Source organism: Rhinolophus sinicus, linkage group LG17 (genome assembly GCF_036562045.2).
Source record: "Rhinolophus sinicus isolate RSC01 linkage group LG17, ASM3656204v1, whole genome shotgun sequence".
NCBI classification, from domain to species: Eukaryota; Metazoa; Chordata; class Mammalia; order Chiroptera; family Rhinolophidae; genus Rhinolophus; species Rhinolophus sinicus.
In genome coordinates, this window is record NC_133766.1 from 9,537,653 (window position 1) to 9,560,447 (window position 22,795).

The 22,795-nt window shown below is 41.6% G+C and overlaps 1 protein-coding gene across 4 annotated transcripts in view; it reads left to right on the plus strand.

Moving 5' to 3' along the window:
- FAM20B (FAM20B glycosaminoglycan xylosylkinase) overlaps nt 1-22,795 on the plus strand; it is a 33,350-nt gene that overhangs the window by 1,262 nt on the left and 9,293 nt on the right. For 2 of the 4 annotated variants that reach the window (XM_019731030.2, XM_074322291.1), the window contains exons 2-4: nt 11,107-11,624; nt 16,965-17,051; nt 20,127-20,236. In XM_019731030.2, the coding sequence (XP_019586589.1) occupies nt 11,248-11,624; nt 16,965-17,051; nt 20,127-20,236 (574 nt within the window). In that variant the 5' untranslated portion in view covers nt 11,107-11,247. Of the gene's footprint in view, nt 1-3,314; nt 3,338-10,747; nt 10,772-11,106; nt 11,625-16,964; nt 17,052-20,126; nt 20,237-22,795 lie in introns of those variants that run through there. The other 2 variants (XM_074322290.1, XM_019731114.2) reach the window with 2 other exon arrangements.

Consider the following 22,795-nt stretch of genomic DNA (forward strand, 5'->3'; position numbering starts at 1 on the left):
TGTAAAGTAATGCATAAATTTCATTGGGGTTGATTTTTTTTAAATTGGATTTGAGAACTGTGTGCTTATGTATTATTAATTCAAACGTTCAGTTGAGTTTATGCAGGACCTTTGAGCCAAGCCTTAGAGCACTTAGATGACATATTGTTTTTTATTATCGAGATGCAATCTTTGAGAAACTGAGGTACAGATGATAAAGATGCTAAATTATTTGCCCAGATTCAGAGCCAATCTAACATAGACTTCAAATTAAACTGTTTTGTGTTAAATTAGTAAGTTTTCTGAAGTTTGTGAAGATGATGGACTTTGGACCCTAGAACCATACAGTGGAATCAGTCAACAGGCGGGTCACCCTTCCTCATTTGAAAGTGCTTATCAAAGGATAAAAAAGTATAAGTAAGTAATTCAGACTCAGCTTCACAATCAAGTGCAGTGATAGAAATGGATGGAAATAAAAGATGATCGAGAAATCTTGGCGCTCGCAGCTTTCCTCAGTGTCGCTGGTGAAAATGTGACAGTGATATATTCTGTTTGTTTCTCTGGAACCAGTAGAAAAATAGCTATGATTTGGTTAAAGAATGAAAATTTGAAAACACATGCCCTGCTTTTCTTTCTGGGTACTTTGAATTAGGGAACAAACATCACTCTTTACTGTTTCTATCATCTAATCCTTTATGTCATAGAATTATGTTGAATTGATAATTCCCTGACTTTTAGCGTGTTCTTTTGATTTGCATTGTAGACTTCAACTCTTTCACATAGCCCTAAAGCTGCTTTTTATCTTTTCTGAGTTTTGAATTTCTAAATAAAATTTTTCTTTCTTTACTTACAGGGCAGACTTCAGCTTCTTAGAACACTTTGTGTGACCGTCATTTCAGTGGTGTAAACTCTGAAGCCAGATACTTCAGCTCTTGAATTGATACCATGTTTCCCTGAAAATAAGACCTAGCCGGACCATCAGCTCTAATGATTCTTTTGGAACAATAATTAATATAAGCCCTGGTCTTATTTTAATATGAGATCGGGTCTTATCATATAAGACCTGGTCTTATATTAATTTTTGTTCCAAAAAACGCATTAGAGCTGATGGTCCGGCTAGGTCTTTTTTTCAGGGAAACAGGATAACTTTTTAAAATGGTAACCAAAGTGGTTGTCTCTTAATGATTGCCATAATCACATAATAGAAGCAGGAGATTGCTCTTTGTATTCTGTGGCCATATTTGCAAGCAAGAAAAAGGAGATGGTCTTCTGAAGCTGATGTCAGGTCACGCTGGGGCTAAGTGCCAAGTGGTTTTGGAGATGGAGTGGGGAGCATAGTTGCAATAAGGAAATATGGTTTGTTGTAATAGTGATGATAACAGGTACTTTTTTCTCTGCGCCTAACACACAGTGGATGTGCAGGAAATACTGGGTGGTTGAATGGATGAATGGAAAACAATATGAAGGTAGGGAAATATTCTAATGCATATACTAAATTGTTTAGTTTCTCTTTTTGTGGGGGGGAAAAAAGCCAAGAAAAATGTGTCAGATTCCTGTTGAAAATATGCCGTTGAGATGGGTATCTGTAAAGGGTGTTACTTGCTGGAGCCGCCCTGAGATTTGATTGTGTGATTGTATGGTGCTCTAGCAAACTGCAGCCTGGGAGCAGCCTGTGTTGCTTCCATCAGGTGCAGCTTCCCAGACTTGCTTCTGCAGCCTTCTCTGCCTAGGCTAACTGAGCAGTTCATTGGTAGTCGATATTTTTGCATTAACAGAAGAACTAGAGCTCTTAGTAATGACCATGTCAGTATCATTGACCTTGATGGTCCATCTTCTCGTCCCCTGTGTTGATGGTGGGAGAGGGGCACCTCTCCGAAGTGCTTTAGCAGCTCCTCATTCCACACCTCTCTCTCTTTTCTCTCTTCCTTCCTTGAACTGCCTCTGTATCCCCCAAGGATTAATGGATTCATCAGCACAGACCTGGAGTACAGAACACAAGACCTTACTTTGCAACTGAAACTAGTTTCTGACCAACTAACAATGTCAACGTGACTGGTAGGAGCCATCTAGGAGACAGTATAATGCAACCATCGAACTTGACGATTCTGTCTTTCTTACCCAAAAGCAAAAGAGGAAAGGCCTGGCACTGAACCTGCTGAGTTTTGGGGTGCATCTGTCATCCCAGTATGAGATGAGAAATGGAGGCTGACATAGAAAATAGGTATTAAGCTTTGGTGTGTTTGGGCCTCTGTAATTTCTGGCAAGGTAACAATCCTAATGAGGGGAGGATGTTAATTTTGGTACATTATATTAGGTTGGTGCAAAAGTAATTGTGGTTTTTGAAATTATTTTTAACCTTTTAAACTGCAATTACATTTGCACCAACCTAATAAAAGGAGGTCAGGGAATGTGAAATTATGAATGTGTAACAGAACCAAGTACAGGTGAGGCCATAAGGTCTTAATCATTCATTCCATGTTCTCAAATGCTGACTTTCTGCTTTATGTATATAGCAGTGCGCCATTTATCTACTATTGTTAGGGAACATATTATAGTATTGTGTGCAAAATTCTTATTTTAGCTATACTGTTTGTGGAAAAAATTTTTACAATGTATTACATGCTTTGTTTGCTTTTTAAACAAGATAGTTTAACCTTTGTTTTGTTGACTCAAGGTCATTACCAGCATCCATTACTGACAGAAATCAAGAGGGGCTTTGAGGCCATTGAGATATGTAGGTTGCCTGCCCCCCTGATTTTTGAATTCTTGAATATGCTTTTAACAGCCAATCTGTCTCTTCTTTCAGAGGTGGGAAAGCTGTACTTTTGTCGTTGTTAGTGTCCCTGCCGCCCTCTTTTTAATTAGCAGCTTCTGATCTTCTGTGGAGTAGCAACCCAGATAACTCTGCTTCCTGAATTTGACTGTAACAGCTAAATAGATCTAGTGAGGGTTTACATCTCTTCTCTGTTAATGGTTGATTTGGGCTGACCAAAGTCCTGTCGTTTATTTCTTATTCCTCATCCTTGGTTTAGATGGTGAACTTTGCATTCTGTATAAGTGTATTTGTGTTCCTGTAGTCCTTTGTGTAGAAAAAAGAGAATGATATGGAAGTAAGTACTGGTGTTGGTTCTCGTTTTAGAAAGCATTGCCAGCGATACTGGAAGCTCCAGTTCCAGCCCTGTCTGTGTCGTTCTTGGGCAGTGTCTTGGACCATCTCCAGTCTTCTGTTAGCATTTCCAGATCATCTTTATGCCCAGTCCCAACCAATGCCAGGAACCAGGCTGGCAATAGCATTGCCTTGAAAGCTGGAAGCAGGGTATACAGAAGGCAGCAATTTAAAATTGAGCATATAAAATTGGTATACATAATTGATATTTCCGTGTTTTCTACTGTACTGTATATCTGAATCCATCCATGATAGGACTCTGTTTCCCTGTATCTGTAAAAAGAGACCATCTATAAACCAAAGAGCTGAAAAAATTCTTATAACCATAAAGATCACTCCCCTTGCTCTTCACTCTTTTTATTCACCAAGCACTTAGGGAGCACCTCTCAGGTGCCCTGCTCTGTGCTAGCTTACTTGGGGGCACAAAGAGAGTAAAACATATCCCCTGTCCTTGAAGCACTCAATAATACTCGTATAGTAAAGGAGATAGGCACACCAAAAAAGTGTGTGTGTGTGTGCGCGCGCGCAAAGGGATCGGGCCTAGAGCCACTCAGCTATAATTCAGCACAGACCTGCTTGAGGTGCTACTATTTCTAAAGTGATCTGTGGACTGTCTACTTGACACCCCTAGAACATAAGTTTTAAGAATGTGAAGTGTTATCGTTGCATAAAGTCTATATATCTTTTTAAGAACTGTAGTGAACTGAACAGTAAAGATGGACAATATGAAAATCTGAAGGAAAGTGTTATATTATTTGAAATGTGATACTTCCACACTATATAGGAATTACATTCTACAATACAGCCTTAAATGGTTATACTCGTATACTGACTCTAGAGCAGTGAAATACCTGATACTTGGGAAGGTTCATTATTTCTGGCCCATTTGAGACAGAATGCAAATTCTTAGGCATTTCCAGAGTTTCTAGATCAGGGAACACTGCCTGTGTTGATCTTTTTAGAACAAATCTCGCTAACAGTATGAGCTAAAGATTTTTTTTCTTTTCATTTTTCCAGAAAGAGTTAGAGGGTTGCCCTAAATCAAGGTTTAAATGGGACAGGTTGCAGGATTTGATTTTTTTTTTTCAAAGAAGGCGCACACGTGATTGCCTAGTTCATTTTCACTGTCACACCCATGGAGAAAGGCTTCCTTAATGCTTCATGAATGCTGGTGATGGTTTGAAGTTGGCTTCCTTCACGGGGAACTGTTAGAGGATTTCACCTACAGGATTCCAAATTTACAGACAGGAATAAATGTTTCAGTGGAAGTGAAAACAGGAAAATCGAACACTCAGACCAATTTGGGCTATATGGAAATGAGATTTTCTTTACCTGTAACTTTTAAGTTACTCTTAAGGCTTATCTTCAGAGCTTAAAAACATGCAAAGCTGTCATCTTTACAACACAGAGCTGATTTTCCAAACTGAAGAATATTGTGGAAGGCTTTCTTCCAACCTTTTTTGTGAAACAGAATAAGTTCACTCTTCTCATGTGCCTCACTTACATCGAATGTGGTAGAATTAAACTTTGTGGAGGAGAGAAACGGGTTGGTCACTTTAGTGCCGCAGCCTCCCAGTCTTCTGCTTCCCATGGTACCACTCTGAAGATACCTCTTGCCTACAGTCTTAGCTGCTGCTCTAATTTAGGAAAGGATTTGGTTGAGGGATATAAGACTATTTGAACTCTTAGTGATACAACAGGTGTATTCAGCCCCTGACTCTCTAACCCGGAAGGCTACTGACCAGTGAAGGTTATTTTCTTTGTCACGCTTTCTCCTCTCAGGAAGTCGTCTTTCAGGGTTTGATACGGTAATAACAACGACTAACAAGTGATTACTGTGAATTGTCCAGGCGCTAATTTTAGCACAGTACTTGTAGTAATGTTATTCATTTGTAACAACCCTGTGGGTTAGGTAACAGTGTTCTTACTTCATTTTTCATATGAGGAAACTGAGGCCCAGAGAGGTTTGACGTTCAGCCACTTTCCCAAGTCCCACAGTAAGTGGTAAAGCAGGCAGACATTTAGACCCAGGCATCCAGAATCCAGAGCACACACACTTAATCCCTCTGCTACAGAAGAGTTTATATTTAGAATAAGAAGGTGAATTAAGAAGCCATTTCTTAAGTGGAGAATTAGCAGGGAAAGGAAAATTATATGTAGATTGATTAATGTTATTATTTGATTGTTTTTGTTTTAGTTGAAGATGACAAAGAAGTACAATGTGCGATTGTGGTGAGCAGTTGGTGGCAGTGCAGGGTGGGTGGGTTTTCCGGGGATACTCAGGGTTCATTCAGGTAATAAACACGGTGCCATTTGGTGTTGGAGGTTTTGACTTCCTGGATCGAACGAAGCACAATGCAAAGTGGAAAGGTTTCTGAATGCTCTTGATTTTACTTACAGTAATTGCCACTAACAATCAGGAGAGACTGCATTTATTTCTAGGGGGCAGCTAATAATAATATAGCATAATGCTCTAATGTCCCTGCCAATTAAAAAAACAAAAGGGCGGTATATCGGACTTAGCCCCAGGTGTGTGTTTCTAGTTTTTTTGTATTAAAGGGTTTTCATTTTTGCTTTTATTTATGCTTTGGCTGAAGTACAAAGGTTAGGCTTCATAAACTGGGTATGTGGAGTTGTGTGAGTTTGTGAGTGTGTAAGGTTAGCCTTGATTGCTCTAAAATATGTAAATAGAGTTCAGTAAATGATCCAGTGGAGGCTTTTTTTTTCTTGTATTACCTTTCAAAGTCCTTAATTATGTATCTTCCTAAACATATGCCATTCCTAAAGAAATGGCATATAACTTTCATAATGATTTTATTACTCCATAGAAGGCATTAATAATCATTTACAAATAAGACCTAACAATTTATTGATTCAGTATTTATATTTAGTGGTGAATTTAATCTTTTCCCCTCCCTGAGAGAATTGTTTTTAGTTACATAATCTATTTCCCTATGTCTTCTCCCCCAATATTTTTAATGTCCCAAAATAGTTGATATGGACAGAATAGATGTGAGAAGGTTGGATTTTACAGACTCCCCTAAAATTTAGTGGCTTAAGACAATGATTTGTTATTTCTTATAATTATATAGGTCAGCTGGGCTCAGTTGGTTGGTTCTTCTGCCCACGTGGTATAGGCTGGGGTCACATGTGTGGCTATATTCAGCTGGGACCTCAACTGGAACTGCAGTGCCCTTGGTGGCTTTATTTCTGTGTCTGGGGATCCAGAATAGCTAGGGGCTGACCAGGCCTCTCTCCACATAAGTCTCTCATTTTCAGTAGTCTAGCCCGAGCTGCTTTACACAGGGGCTTGGTCCCAAGTGGAACCTGCGAGGTCTCTTAAGACCGAGGCCCAGAAGTGGCAGCCCAGGCCCGTCCACAAAGCCGGCCCAGATTCAGAGGGAGGAAAATAGGTTCCACCTCTGGGTGGGAGGAAGGAATGCTTGTTGTCTGTCTTTGTAGACAGTCAACCAAAAATGCGTAATTAAATTCAGGTCTTACCTCTTCTTGTACTCACCAAACCTTCAGAGGTTTGCTGAAAACGGCAAGTACTAAAGAAGTTTGTAAATGGGTCCTTGTAATTCCTATTCAGGATGAAGGGCGGGGAGCTCGTGCGAGTAGATATGATCATATGCTAGTTATATAATAAACCCCACGCCCTTTGCCACACGTCTCCTTTGTTAATCACCCTCTGGATGAAATGTTCATACTGAGCATTTTCTGTATGGCACCTTACACTCACAAGGCACGTTACAGTCCATTTATGTGTTAAGAACTTGATTTGACCATTGAATTGGAAACATATAAAAGGGTTATTACTGAAGATTGCGCTTTCAGTTGCTATGAGCAAAGGTTAGAATTTCTCCTCTGTGACTTTAGGAGAAGTAGTCTGAGGTTGTCACTTGATCGGAGGGAGATTCCAGGGGCACTGCTACTAAGGAAGCTTGGAACCTCACTGGGAGCTTGTGGGAGCCCCCAGCAAAGTAGTGGGGTCGGGCCCGTTGTTCTCATGTTCCTCAGCAGCCACATACATTGAATTTTATCACATGATAGTTAAGAGACCTTGCACTGACGTGTTTTTCTGTATATGTTCCTCCAGACAGAGCCAGATTCTTGAACACTGTGGTAACCTCTCTCCTTTATACTAAGGGATTATACTAAGACCTCACTTGTTTCTGTGGAATCTATATCTCTTCTCCCAAAGCAACTTACTAGTCCTAAGATTGCATAAGACATTTATCAAACATGTATGATGTGTGTGTGTGTGTGTGTAGAATGAAAGTAAATGGAGCCTCCATAGCAAGCCTCATTTAGCTGATGGAACTGAGAGAGAAACTAGGGTTCAGTAGGAAATTTCCTTTTAAAGGCCTACCTTCCAGAATGCCAGTCTGGACGTTTATGCCAGCTTTTAGTGTGAAGACTTCTATTTGCACTGCCTCTTTTATATTTAACTTTTTTTGAGTTATGTTATTACCTTGAGTTATTTGTTCTTTGTGATAGGCTCTGTTCCACATAACAGAAACATTAAAATAAATGACCATAATATAACCTCACAGTGTTACACTGTTGGATGCATTTACAGGAGGAGGTGAAGGCATGAAACAGAGCAGTTAGTCTTCTGGGAATGCAAGTGAAGTTTTCATGAATATATACCCAGTGATACTGCTTTCATTTCCTTAGTATCTGAAATGGGAATCTTAGCAAGCCAGGTAGCAGTGTATATATAATATGCTGCTGTCTCAATAAGAAAAGAAGATAACATGGAAACCTTGTGTTGGGCAGCCCCCCCCCCCCCCCCAAGGATGCAGGAGTGAAGTATACCCTCATTAGAGGATGGAATTATTCCGTATCGTGCATCACATACCTTTTTCTGGAATAGGCACCTTAACAAACTCATAGACGTTTTGTAGAAATTTTGCTATAATCTCTACATGGTCCATTTCTTAAATATGTTTGTGCTTGTCCTGTGGTCTGAAGGAGTTGCAGCTTTCCAGCTAAAAGAAAACCTCAGTATCAGTAGCGTCAGTAGAGAAGTAGATTGGCAAACACAAGGATGGCTGATTAAGGATAGCCAGCATTGAGGTGCCAGTTGATACACACTCATTTAGTACTAAATACCAAAGGAGAAGAGCACCAGAGTCTTAAGATACTTGCAGAGCCTCATTTGTGGTAGTTTGTTCGGTTGAGGTGAATAAGGCATCTACCCTTCCTATGCTGGGTGCTGTAGGGAATGTGAAGATAGTCAGGATCACTAAGGAGCCAAGATTGAGGGGAAGTAGGAACTGAATACAGGCAGGTACTGGACAAGGCCGAACGTGGTTACGTACTGGTCTGAAGGGGAGCGGTGTCCATAGAGTGTGAGGACGGACCAGATGGCTTTGGAGACGGCCAGTGGAAGACGGAGCCGCCTTTAAACAGAAGACAGGAAGAAGGGCTAAGAGCAAGAGGAATTTTGAGGGAGTTACAGTGTGAGAAATGACAAGGGCAAAGGTCAGCCACACTTGAGGAGGGGGGTCCAGACCATGTTCATGGTCCGTTTGGTTGAAGCTGAGAAGAGTGACACCGAGCCCCGTACATTGGCTGAAGCCATTTAAGGTAGGGGTGTAATGCCTTTTAAAGGTATCTGTAGAAATCAGAAGAGGTGTGTGATTAGAAAATGGAATTTGCTGCACTGTCTAGTCTGCATCAGAGAACGTGGGGGCCTGGAAGGCAGTTCCTTCAATGATCCAATAGAAGCACTAGATTAGGTTGGTGGTGTGGGAAGGAAGGGCCGTTGTAGGGAACAGGGCCAAATTGTGATCCTGTTGTTCCGGATGTGGTGACTAATCACAAACATGACAACTTGCCTAGCCTCTGCTTTAAACCCGCCCTCACTGCTCATCTCCAGAGGAAAATTATGAAATAATCTAACAGCTGAACTCTTCAGTTCACTTCATAGAAATTTCTATCCTAGTTGAGTGGATGAATTGTTTGCAGCCCTGAATTGGTGAATGTTTTCTTCTGAGGCCTATTCAAAAGGTAATGAGGCTTCAAAACTTAAAAGCACATAAACTCGGATTGCAGAGTTGGAGTTCTGTCTGAATTTTGGAGCTGCTAGAACTTTCTATTGCGTTGGTGATTTAATTAAAAGAAAAAAACCCTCAGTATCCCTAACCTTTATTCTAAATGTTTAGAAGTGATTTGTTTATGTAGCATGAGGGAAGAATTTCTGTTATTCTAAATGAAATGAGCAGCACCATTAGAAAAGTGTGGGTTAACCAGACTTGGGTCCGGCAGAATGTTTTGTAGGAAGGGAAAGGCCGTTCAGCTGCCCCCCGGGTGCGGGAATTGTACCAGGACGGCAGGGAATTGCAGCTGGGGTCCCAGGAAGCCGGTGCTGACAGATTTCCCACTGCGGCCTGAGATACACAGTATTTCAATGAACAAATAATTGAAAAAGTTGTGTGTTTTAGGTCACATTGTGATTAGCAAAATCTCTTCAATCTGCTCTCCCAGCATTGCTCTTACCAGTCATCACAGGAAACTGTTTCACTGAGTTTCACCCCAAACTTGATACCATCACAATTTTATTTTGGATGCACTTGAATTGCCTTTGTTTCAGCTGATAGAGTTCTGTACGCCCTGGGAGATGATGACGATGGAACCAAACAGGTGGCCAGAGATAATTAGAATTAGAATTTGACTCTGACTTTCCACTTCTTCGTGGAAACTAATTGTTTAACAAAGAGTGGTTGGGTCTCACTAAGAATGAACTGCATGTCAGGGGGCTCACCTGCAGGGGTTGCCCGTAGAGCACGCTGTTGCTCTAGTAGACTGTTTTTGGATGTGTTGCAGCTGTTCTTAGGGGAGCAGTCTCCAGTTTGCATGGGAGGGTCTCAGCCTGGAACGTTTGCCCTATCTTGTATTGGTTTTATTTCTTCTGTTAATGGTGTGAGTTGTTCAATGGCTTAAAGAGTGCAACAGCACCCTGTTACCTCGTCGTCTTCGTCTTAGCCCAGTGCTGTGCTATAAGCATAGAGCAGAGCAAGCTGGTGTAGGCTTTTAAATGACCCTGTGGAAAGCAACCTGTCAGCATGCAAATGAGACTGAATTGTGTGCATGTTCTTGACACCCTTGCAGGAATCTTCTATTTGGAATATCGTAGCTTGAGAATTGGTCAGAGTGTGCTCGCTTGGCTGCACGCTCAGTGTCTGTGTTATGCGCCAGACCAGTCCAGACTTCATCGTGTTGCTATAGTACCAGGTTTCATTCGTTTTCTGGTCATGTTTTACTAATAACCAGATGGTATAGGGATATGTTTTCCTTTACTTAATTTATCCAGATTTGATTATCCATGTTTTACAGGGATTTTAATTTTGAAAAATAATTAGTGGGAAGCTGATTAAGTAGAGATACGTGTCTAGGTGTTGTATGTAATTACGTGAGCAGCAGATATGACACGTTCTGGATTGCTGTGTACTTGGCTTCAGAGAAGGAGTTATTATTATTCTCTATTCTCTTTGGCATTTTTAGGAGTTCCTGTCTTACAGTGTGTTATAAAACTTACATTTGGAGACGAGAAGAATTGAAAAGGTTGCAAATATTGGTGGTTTTGGGTGTTCAAAAGTCTTTTATGGATTTTGAAAGGTGAGATGAAAGTTAAGGAGTTATGCAGATCTTAATGTTTTACTTTTGTTGTTTTTTCTCATTGTTTGGTTTTTAGGAGTTTGTAGCCGTTCAAATGGCTCTTAGATGGCTCTGCACCCTGTTCAAACAGGAGTATTTGCTTTTCAATTTTCATTGTACCTGGCTCTTACCTGTTAAGTCCTTCCCCAGACTAGTTCATTTTAAATTAGTAGGTCTCCTCAAGCATGGGCTCAGCAAGGGTAAAAGGATACGTGATGTATCTGAGGTTTGCAAAAGCTTCAGGCGTGGAAGGACGGAATTCCTGACTGAATTTTGCTTTGTGCTTGGGCTTGCAGGAATTGTGGGAGGCGCTTCCGTGAAGAAATGGACCAGCGTGTATGATCATGGGATTTCCTTGCTAACCATCAATCACCACCTGCTTGCTCTCCTTGATAAGGGAGAGAGAGTGGGTCACGGGAAAAGGAAAAGAGGTCAACATGAAGCTAAAGCAGCGAGTTGTGCTGTTAGCAATTCTTCTTGTCATCTTTATCTTCACCAAAGTTTTCCTGATTGACAACTTAGATTCATCAGCTGCCAACCGGGAGGACCAGAGAGCTTTTCACCGAATGATGGCTGGCTTGCGGGTGGAGCTGGCGCCCAAGCTGGACCACACCTTGCAGTCTCCCTGGGAGATTGCAGCCCAGTGGGTGGTTCCCCGGGAGGTGTACCCTGAAGAGACACCAGAGCTGGGGGCAATCATGCATGCCATGGCCACCAAGAAAATCATTAAAGCTGATGTGGGTTACAAAGGGACACAGCTGAAAGCCTTACTGATCCTTGAAGGAGGACAGAAAGTTGTCTTCAAGCCCAAGCGGTAAGTCTTCATCTTGGAAGTTACATGTGCTAGTTGGTTGATGTGTGTGATTTGGGATTTGTATACGAGTGTTCATCTCCTCTTGGTTTTCTCTTCCGTAAAATCAGAGGGGTGGACTCAAAGATCTCTGAAGTCTTTTCCAGCTCTTAATGTTCTGTGAGTCTTTGAGGAGGGGAAATGTATAGGAACATGTTTTGGTACCGTATAAAACTGAACTTTTTATAGTTAGAGCTATCCTTGATTTCTGAATTTACCAAATGTCTACTGTGTGCCAGATTGGACATACAGAATGAATAGGTTGGGAACTAAGCAGTTAAAGTCTGGATAACCACACGTCAGGGATGCTGCAGAGTAGGGCTTAGCGCTGAAGCTGTGATTCTTTCATCTGGGTTTTGTTTTTGTAATTAAAAAACTTTCTTTTTTTAGCAGTTTTTGGTTTACAGAAAAATCAAGGGGAAAGTGCAGAGTTCCTGAATATTCCTTTCCTCCGTTCCCCAGTTTCTCCATTCTTAACATCTTCATTTGGGTAGTACATTTGTTACAGTGGATGAGCCAGTATTAATTTATCAACTAAAGTCCATAGTGCCCGTTAAGGTCCACTCTTTGTGTTGTACATTCTGTGGGCTTTGATAACCACGTAATGACAAGTGTCCACCATTCAGTATCATCCAGAATAGCTTCCCTAAGCATCTCCGTACTGCACCTCTTCCTCTCTCCCCCGAACTCCTTACAACCACCGATCTTTTATTTTTTTTTTACTGTCTCCATCGTTTTGTCTTTTCCAGAATGCTATATAGTTGGAATCATACCTTTTATAGCGTTTTCAGATGGCTTCTCTCACTTAGCAATATGCACTTAAGGTTTCTCTATGTCTTTTTGTGGCTTGATAGTTCATTTCCTTTTGTTGCTGAGTAGTAATCCATTGACTGTATGTTCCACAGTTTGTTTGTTCATTCACCTACTGAAGGACGTCTTGGTTGCCTCTGAGTTTTGGCAGTCTATAAACATTTATGTGCAGGGTTTTGTGTAGATGTAAGTTTTCCCCTCATTTGGGTAAATACAAAGGAGTACACTTGCCGTATCACATGGTGAGAGTATATTTAGCTTTATAAGAAACTGCCTAACCATCTTCCAAAGTAGCTGCACCATTTTACATTCCCACCAGCAACGAAGATTTCCTGTTACTCCACATCCTCACCAGTGTTTTGTGGCCATTCTGATAGGTGTGTAGTGATATCTTGTTTCTTTTCCCACTGTAAGCAGAGAACTGGGCCATTTTAGTTAACCTCGATCCAAAATTCGAACTGGAGAGTGGATTGAATTGTATGTTACTAGGCAGTGACCCCTTTGGACTTCTAAGGATTTATAGAGATAATTCTATAGTATAATTAATTTTTTTAAAGTTTTCTCTGAGTATATGAATTTGAAATAGGTTAACATGGTAATTCATATTCTTTTTGCCAGGAATTAGTTACCAGTGAATTTTTCTCAGAGTTTGTAATTTCTGAAATTTTCTGTGTGCTAACCTTTTTTTTTCATTCCTCAATGGAGCTTTTGAAAAAATTATAACACATACCTGTGGGTCTCCTACTGGAGTGGGAGAAGAAATATGGAGTCAAGATGTACACAATTCAACTGTGACCAGAGCAGTTGGCTTAGCTCCCTTTATTCCCCAACTCTCAGTAGATACCCTGTTTCCTCGAAAATAAGACCACCTAGCCGGACCATCAGCTCTACTGCATCTTTTGGAGCAATATCTTACATTAATTTTTGCTCCAAAAGATGCAGTAGAGCTGATGGTCCGGCTAGGTCTTATTTTCAGGGAAACACGGTAATAGATAGGCAGCCAGAGAACTAATATATTAAGATCCCAGAAATTGAAGTCATCTGCTTTTGTCTGGAACTGGGAAGTTTATGATGGAAGATGTGGAAGTTAGGACAATTAAAAAATGCCATAGGCATTTGGAGAATAGAAAAGTCCAATTGGCAGGTAATGTGGAAAAGTATGGTTATGTGGGCCTTGGGACCTAATTTCCATTGAATGCACACCATTCGCCAGGCATTGCACTAAGTGCCTTTGTATCTGTTAATGCCTGGACCCACATCACAACTGTGGACAGTTACAGTTCTGTCCAGAATAAGAAACTGAGGCTGAGAGAGAGCAGCTAACTTGACAAGGTCACCCTGCAGTAACTACTAGTGGAACGGCGTTTGGATCTGTCGGAGTTTGAGCAGCTGGTGGTGTCCCACACACGTGTAATTCTCTTCAGTTCTTTTGTTTGCCTTCCTATAAGTGTGATGCCATGCCATGCCCATCATCAGAAATCGCTAGTTTAGTTTTGAAATGTGGTCCTTGGACCTCATGGTTTGTAGCCTGAGAGATGAGCAGCAGAAGCAGCGTGACAGGAAGGAGGCAAACTGGAAACAAAACTACGTGTGTATGGAAAGAGATGAGACGTTGGCATTTTGTGTTAAGTAAGAGGATATCCTCTCACAGCCACTGTTCGTACACTGGAGAAGTGGGGGTGAGATGGGACCACAGGAAGTGTCAGAAGCCAGTTAGTCCTGGGAGTGTGTCAGTCCAGGGGCAGTGTGGGTAGGCCTGCGGTGTTGGGACAAGGCCTAAGTCGGGGGAGGAGAGGCCAGCCTGGTGACTAAGGGAGGTGGCAGTAGATAAATGCCCCAACTAACCTTAGTCACTGTTGCTTCATCTCCTATCTCTCACTGCCATTGCAACCTTCCCATTACCTTCCTCTTCCAGACCATCCTGAAAACCACTTTCGTTCTTCCCCCAAATACCTACATGATCACTATGCTGCCTAGGTTTAAAATACCCAGGGACTTCCCATTGCTCACCAGACAAAACCCAGCCTCCGCGTCCTAATGGTCAAGCCCCTCCCTACACCCAGCTCTTTATGTCTGTCACACTGGTCCCCTACTCCCTCACCTGCCCATGTCCACTTCAGCTCCAGGGGACCCTCCTCCCTTGCCCCACACGCTGTCTGGGCCCCTGCACTGGGCGATTGTGCTCTTAGTCACTGCACACGCTAACCTGTGCTGATGACACCTGGCTCTGTCAGGCTCGGGGAGGGGGGTGTGCGTTTAAGTGCTTGTAGAAATTGACTCCGGTTCTGAAACACCCAGCAAATTGCTCTTCTGACCTGGGGGCCGTAGAGGCTATTTAGTCCTAGCGTAAGTGCGAATTAATGTCCTTGGTCCGACACTGATGTCCTTCACCAGAAAGATGGGAGGGATTTATTGGCAGTTACTGTGTGAATTTTGCTGCTGTGTCAGTGACTGAAGATGGATCACTCTCTGCTGAGAGGAGCGTCTGCGTTCTCACTGCCAAGGCGAGACATGCGCCTTCGGTAGCCACTCGTGGGCTCAGCACTGCTGGATCCTGCCTGTCCGGGTCCTCCTCTCACACACGGGAGGCAGACGGAATATGTCGGAACACAGTGACGCTTTTGTTTACAGGTTTTGCTGTACATTATAAAAGTGATTATTTTCCAATATAGCTGTGTCCATCTGGAAGAAAATTGATTGTCACAGGCACAAACTGCAGTTACGATGAGAAAGGAACAAGATGGCAGGGCCTGGGAGTGGGTAGACATGAGTGAGTGGTGTTAGGAAGTGCTGGAAGGAGATCAGCTGGTCCAGCTCTCGTCTTGCACGTGGAGAATGAGATCCAGAGCTGACTGGCCATAATTCACAGCCAGAACGTGAGCTGAGGATTGGGAGCTTTTGACTCCGTGCAGTTCTTGCTTTTTGATTCTTACTCTTTTCCCCATTGCTTCCCTCCCTTCCTCTCCATCCCGCCCCAGAGTCCCTAATTCCTTTAGGGTCTTACATTTCCCTGCAAGCAGCCTTTCGATAGATTGGAAAGCTCTCGGTTTCACTGACAGAAATGGACTGCATATGGTCGGTCACGTAGCTTCGTGTGGCTCCACTGGAGTCCGGAAACATCAAGTATTCAAGGACTGTCCCCCAGCTCTATGGGCAGCCTACAGCTGTGGTGGAGATAGAAGTGTTTGAATAGCGTCAGTTTCTGCTGCAGTCCTATTTAAAAATTGAGACTTCTAAGTTGGAGGTAGCCAGTATAATTCTAGGTAGCCTACGTAATGCTTTGATACTAGAAACAAAAAAATACATTTGAGTATATTGACCATGCTAAGAAGAAACTGGTGTCCAACCAGGTGGTGATGCATGGCTGTCTTCCAGCATAAATGTTTCATCACTTTGCCTTGAAAATGTGTTTTGTGGACATGGTTTCCCTTGCTCTAGTCCAAGGTCATTTATGTTGACCGTCGCTGCCTGCCGTTTCCCACTTCCCCACGGCCTTTTCAGCATTGGAGAGCCAAGTGTCCTTAATGAAGCAGCTCCTCTTCACTTCATTGTCAGCTTATTTCTGTCCTTGTAAAGCCTACTAGGTCTCCTTTTGATTCAGGAAATGCAGGTGAGCAGTAGAGGTCATAGGTGAAATAAGTGTCTTTTTCTTCCCGGTTAACAGGGTTAAGTTGTCTTTCTATGATTAGTAGAAAGAAATATGCCTGTTTTCATTATCTTTTGTTTATGTCGTGCATATGATGTACAATCATCAAATGCAGTTTGAGATGAAGCAGATCTTAGCAGTGTCCTCCCAGGCGAGCCCTAATATTGTAGACAAGGAATCTAAGACCCAGAGAAGAGTTTTGCTCAAGGTTACCCAGGTCAGTAATGACAGCTATGCCTAGCTCTCACTCCAGTCCGGTATTTCTTCCACTACGTCATCATGAACTTAAAGAGAAAGAGAAAATGCTATGCAAACAGCATCTTTTCAAATGCACTTTGCCTACTCATTAAGGCGTATCAGGACTGGTTTTTCCCCCAAGAAATTTAAATTTCTCTTACAAGCCTGGCCATAGCCATTCTGGTAAGCAAACATTTTAATAACACATTTTTCTCCATTTCTTCAGTTCAGTCTAATAAACATTTTAGTAAACATTCATTAAGTACCAACTGTAGGCTTAGCACTGTTTTGGACGTACAAAGATGGTCCTTGCCTTCCAGAAAATTACCTGGTAGTTTTCCTTAAACTCCATCGAAAGTCTTTTAGACGGGTGAAAATAGCATCTTCCGTATTTTTCTCATAGAATGACTGCTGAGGTAGAGAGAATTCTGGTTTCCTTCTCCCCTTGGTCACCACTTCAGCTCCCAGTGATGCGTGCTGATCCACGATGGCTCGGGGTTGACGGAGCAGGTGTTACAGAGCAGAGTCAGGCTGCTCGGGTTTCTCTTGTGCTGTCACCTCTGGTACCGGGGTGATTCACGTCTGCGTCTGTGCCTCCATTCGCTCTGCAGGTACAACCGAGACTACGTGGTAGAAGGGGAGCCGTATGCAGGTTACGATAGACACAACGCAGAGGTAGCAGCCTTCCACTTGGACAGGTACGTGTACTCAGTGGGCTGCGCTCATTTTGTTTCCGTTTAACAGTGTCTCGGAGACGGCCTGTGGACTCTTTCTCAAGGGTGCAACTCTAATAACTTTGCCTTGTCACCTACTTTGGATAGTTGATTGACTGATGCTATTACATTTCTGTGAGTCCCTCATAATTTTGGTGGTCCCAGGGATCCCCAAGTAAATTTCTCAACTCCAGGCTTTTTTACATCGTTTCATTCTGGTATGCCCTCTGTCGTTATCATGAGTAAAGATGTCCTTGGTAAGTAAAATGGCAGCATGAAAACCAGAATTCGAACTCAAATCCCTAAGTTGAACTGGTCATTCCTTGGGCCTGGCAGTAATGTTGTTTCATTTTTGTTTCAAGTAAGTACTAATACTGACTTATCCCTGTGTGATAGAAGCATACAGCATAACATATGTAATGACTTGTGTTGTCCTTCATACGAAACATGCACAGCTTCAATAAACAGAATAATTCCAAAAGAAAAATAGGCATGAATAGTATATTTGGGTGGTACTAGGAAAATTAAGTTAACTAGGAAAATTAATTTTTTTTCAGCAGGGTACTAGTCAGGAACCTTGTATAACCCGAACTGTCTAGTATCCCAGTTGCTTTTCTGATCACCTCTTTTCATGAGGGCATATTGATAGACTTTTAAAGAAATATCACAGTATTTTTTAAATGAATCTCTAAGGAAACCAGAAGAAAATTAAGGTGAGTTTTTTGTCTTTTCCTGAATTAGGAAGGATTTTCTAAGTAAAAAGCAATAATTTAAAAAATCACAAAGAGAAAGCTCAATAGACTCAACCAAATTTAAAAAACAACTCATATGTCTGGAAACATCAAACAAAATTGAAATGTAAACAAACTAGGGGAAAGTACTTGAATCTAATGGAATCTAAGCATTAATAGCCTTAATGTAGTATAAATGTTTATGCAAATCTATACATATGCTGAAACTCTACTAGAAAGTGGTCTGAGGACACAGTTAACGGAATACAAATTACTAATTGCTAATAAATGCGTCAAGAGGAGTTCATCCTCACCAGTAATTGAAAAAATCCAGTTGAAAATGGGGTACTATTTTCTCCTGCTGAAAAGACAAAGATTTTTTTTCTAATAATAAATACTTTATTGGCAGGAATACATTGAGATTCATATGCTGCTTCTGGAATTGTAAATTGGTTCAATCTTTCTTTTAAGAACGCTGGCTTTGTGTGTCAGAAACCTTAATGTTCATACCCTTTGAACCAGCAACTATCTTTTTATGCAACATCTAAGATATTTCTAGGAAGATATTTTGAGGAAGTACCCTAGAGAAGTCAGAAATTCAAAGATACATGTACCACTATTTTAGCTGTAGCATTTCCAGAAGTGAAAAACCGGTAGCAATCTAAACATCTAATGCTATGGGAAATGTTGAATGAATGTTTGTTCACAATCCCATGGATTTTCACTGCCTCTTCAGACCTAGTGGGAAAGAGTTGGGTGAATCATACCTCTCACTTGATGGGACACTAGAATCAATCTTTCTGAGACCTCATTTGGTTCCCTGTTTTCTTCATTTCCAAACCCCTGCCTTTTTCCCCATTGACAGCTACCAGCAGTGCATGAAGATCATTTCCCGTATCCATACCAATATTTTGTATTATCCAACATACTAATTTTTGTTAAACTAATCTATGTAAAGTGGTATCTCATTATTTTATTTTGTATTTCCCCAATTATTAGCAAAATTTAGTATCCTTATCTTTTCACAGCACAACACCTATTTGTTTACTTAGCGTGAGTTGTCTTTGTACAGAAATAATTACTATTGTGTTAATTAAATATAATGTTTATTTAAATATTATGACTTAATTAAATATTATGATTTGTCCTCTGGGGGTCTTGTATGTAGAAGTCCTTCCCTACCTCAAAATCTGAAAGACACTCTACCCAGTGCCCTATCCCATTAGCTCACTGCCACCCGGCCAGGCCCAAGTGCCTGTGGCATGGCTCCTTGGCATTAAGCTGCCTGCCATCTTGGCCTGGCAGTGGTCAGTGGGGAGAAAACATACTTACCATCTTTCTTTCCCATCTGCGGCTCCTGACACTTTCCTGTTCTGGGTTGCTATTTCTCTGTTACATTAGAATTTGACCACCTTCTCTGGCCACAGGAGGTTCTCTCAAGTTTTGTGTTATTTTGACAGAACTGTTGATCTCTTTGCTTTTGTGAGGTTGCATTTAGTACAGTCAGAAGCCCTGACCAGTGGATTATTTATTACATGGCCATTTTTAAAGGCTTTCTAATGACATGGGAAAACGCTCATGATATAGTGATCAGTGAAAAACAGGATATAAAACTGCATGCTGTGTGTATATATACACAAGAGTGAGTGTTTCTGTGTACATGTAAAGGAAAGATGCTCGTAGGCCAAAATGTCAGTGGTTATTTCTAGGCTGTGGAATTATGGGTGATCTTTATTTTCTTCATTATAAAATTTCTGTGTTCTGAATCCTGCCCCTCCAACTTCAGTGAATGTGTATTTTTTAAACAAGAAATTTCATTTTTTTTAAATGATTGTGCTCAACCATAAGGTTGTACTTTTAGACCATTAGAGAGAAATGTCTTCCAATGTATCTGTATTTAATTTGTCATGGTGGTTTTTCCTTTTAGATTTGCTCTGTATAATTTTCTGTCAATGTGCTGTTTTATCCAAAGTTTTGAACCCAAGTAAGGGTTTAGGCCCAGTGTTTTTTAATGCTTTGTTAAAATTTATTTAAAATTTTTATTATGAAAACTTCCTAACAAACAAAAGTAGAGAGAATAATATAATGAACCCATTACCCACTCCCTGGAACAAGCAGTAGATTTGCCTTATCCTTTTTGCTGAAGTGTATATTAAAACAAATTACATACAGCTTGATGTTAAACTCATAAATAACCTCTAAAAAATAGTTACTCACCTATCAACAAGTCCTTTACACATCTAACATGCTTAATCATAATTTTTAAGACTACTATTTAAAATATATCTCCAAAGATTTTTCTCTCCTGTTCTTCATCCTTCCAAACCAGGATTCTGGGTTTCCGCCGAGCCCCCTTGGTGGTTGGCAGATTTGTTAATCTGCGGACAGAAATCAAGCCTGTTGCCACGGAGCAGCTCTTAAGCACCTTCCTAACTGTAGGTAAGGTTATAGATGGGGGTAGTTTCTAAGTGAAATGGGGCATCATTGAAAAAACTGGTTCATGACTTCTAGGAATTGAAGAACTCAGGGGAGAACAGAAGCAAATCAGGCAACTTGCTCTCAGGTTACTGAGGGAAATGGATCGAAAGGTAGATGGCAGGAAATTGAAAGTTTTCCCTAAGGTGTACTTGGTTGTGTCTGTGAGGTAGGAAGTGAGATCAGTTACTGATAGTTTAAGTAGCTGATAACTTTATTTCCTTCTGCTTGATCTTAAGCTAAATATCAAACTCAAATTCTGGCCTAAATCTGTATTGTCTGTATATCATAGGCTTGGTGGTTTTTTTCACATGCATGTACTTTCTTGGGAACTGTATCCTGTCTCCTTACAACTGAGGAAACCTTAAGGCAACTCAGTAAGAGGGTCAGAAATTCCCTTGTAGGGTTGCATTTCGGCCCGGAGATCACCACTGCCGCCTCCTACCCTGCAAGGGTTAGCCCAGAACTCGTGCGTGAACTGGCTACAGTCCCTCTGGCTTCTGCTCTGTTATCTCACTCCGAGGTAAGGGACCTGAGCTCAAATTCTTACTCCTGTTCTTGTGTGCGTAGTGAGAATGGGAAGAATCCAGAGGTGCTGTGGTCCCAGCCTCTTCATGGTGACATTTTCAATGACACAGTGCTCGGCATTATATGACTTGAAACAGACACTGTGAAATGAACTTCACCTTGCTTTGCTGGAGTGAATGGATTTACATTTAAAATGAGGTGAAACTGAATATTGAAAAGACTTGTGACAGATTCATCAGAGTTTAAACTTATAAGGCTGGGCTATGCTGTTCTTAAAAATAACCAAAAGCATGCAGTGGCACTGATTTGTTTCATGTATTTTCTAATCACGTTTGCTTGTTCAGTGTTATGCTCAGGCAAACATGGATTCCTGATGGATGAGAGGAGGCCACGAAGACTAGGCCAGAGTCCCTGCTCTCTAGAGATTCAGAGAGTAACTCTCATACAGTGTGTGAGGTGTGGGAAGGGGAAGGGCCAGAAAAAGGTTTGTAGAGGAGGCTATTAACACGGGGGCTGAGTATTGGAGAATCAGTAGGAGCACCCAGGCCGTAAAGAGGAAAGGGCATTGGGCAGAATGATAGAACTAGTGGGCATGAGACCATCAAGGCCTGAAAGCACACAGGATTGGTGGGTACATCTGGGGAATGAGCTGGATACACCCGCAGCGTAGAGCTGTGTCTTAGTTCAGGCCACTGTAACAAAGTATCGCAAACCGTGGCTGGAACAATAGAGATTCATTTCTCACAGTTCCGGAGGCTAGACGTCCACGATCAGGGTGCTGGTGTCTTTGGGCTCTGGTGAGAGCTCTCTCCCAGGTTTGCAGTCAGCCGCCTTCTTGCAATATCCTCACATGGCAGAGAGAGAGAGGTCCTCGTCCTCTCATGTCTCTCCCTCTGAGGACGCTAAGCTATCATGAGGGCTTCTCCCCAAAGCCCCGCCTCCAAATGCCAACACACCAGGATTAGGACTTCAGCGTGTGAATTCCGGGAGACGCTAACATTCATCCATAGCAGGCAGGGAGAGCTTTGGCTGGAGGTAGGTCTTAAATAATGGGCTGGCCTTAGCACAGTGTTTAAAACATGTACTACTAGGTCCCTTGATAAAATAATAACAAATTCTATGTATCCCTTGCAATTTGACAAAGCACTTTCACACAGTTGCCTTATTTGATCCTCTTGACAAGAGTACAGTAGATAGGGGACATTTAGCCACGTTTCATACCTGAGAAAGAGGCTTAAAAGAGTTAAGTGACTTTCCCAAAGTCACAAAGCTACTATTATAATTGTTAGGATTCAAACCGAGATTTTAAGACTCTAAAATACTTCATTTGCTTATATTCTTTTATATTCATTTATTCAACAAAATTTCATTTCCCTTCTGTGTGTCAGGCTCTGAGCTAGATGCTGAATATACAGAAATCAATGAGACCGTCCTGTCTTCAAGGAGCTTTGTCTCATGAGGGAGCCAGACATGGACAGGGGCCTCTGGGAGTGTGGAGGGGACGGGGATGGCCTCGAAGTCAGGGCCAGGGTGATAGTGAAGGTGATAGGGTGCCCGAGTCTTAAAGGGAGTGCAGCAACCCCGCAGGAAGACGCAGTGGGAAAGCAGACTCCTCACCTCTGGTGCCGGAGGCTCCTGTGGCAGTCCAGAGCAGCCTATGGATCCTTTCTCAAAATACTGTTTTCAAATACATAAGTTATGAAGCCAAAAATATTGAAGTATTTTGTTATTGAAAATTATGAAAAGCAAATTTGTGATGCAGTCACAAGTGCTTCATTATTTAACACATTAAGTAACAAGAACTAGTAGTGATCTTGTAACTACCATAATTTGAGACTGAATGGAAGTGTGCTTTATAATATTTGCCACAGTGCTACTATGGTATGAAAAATCGGTGATTCTTCTGGTGAAAAAGTCAAATAATGCAATACTGCTATGGTTTGCTCCTTACCATAGTAATGAAAGGAAATGCTGTTTCAGGTAGAAGTTAATGAA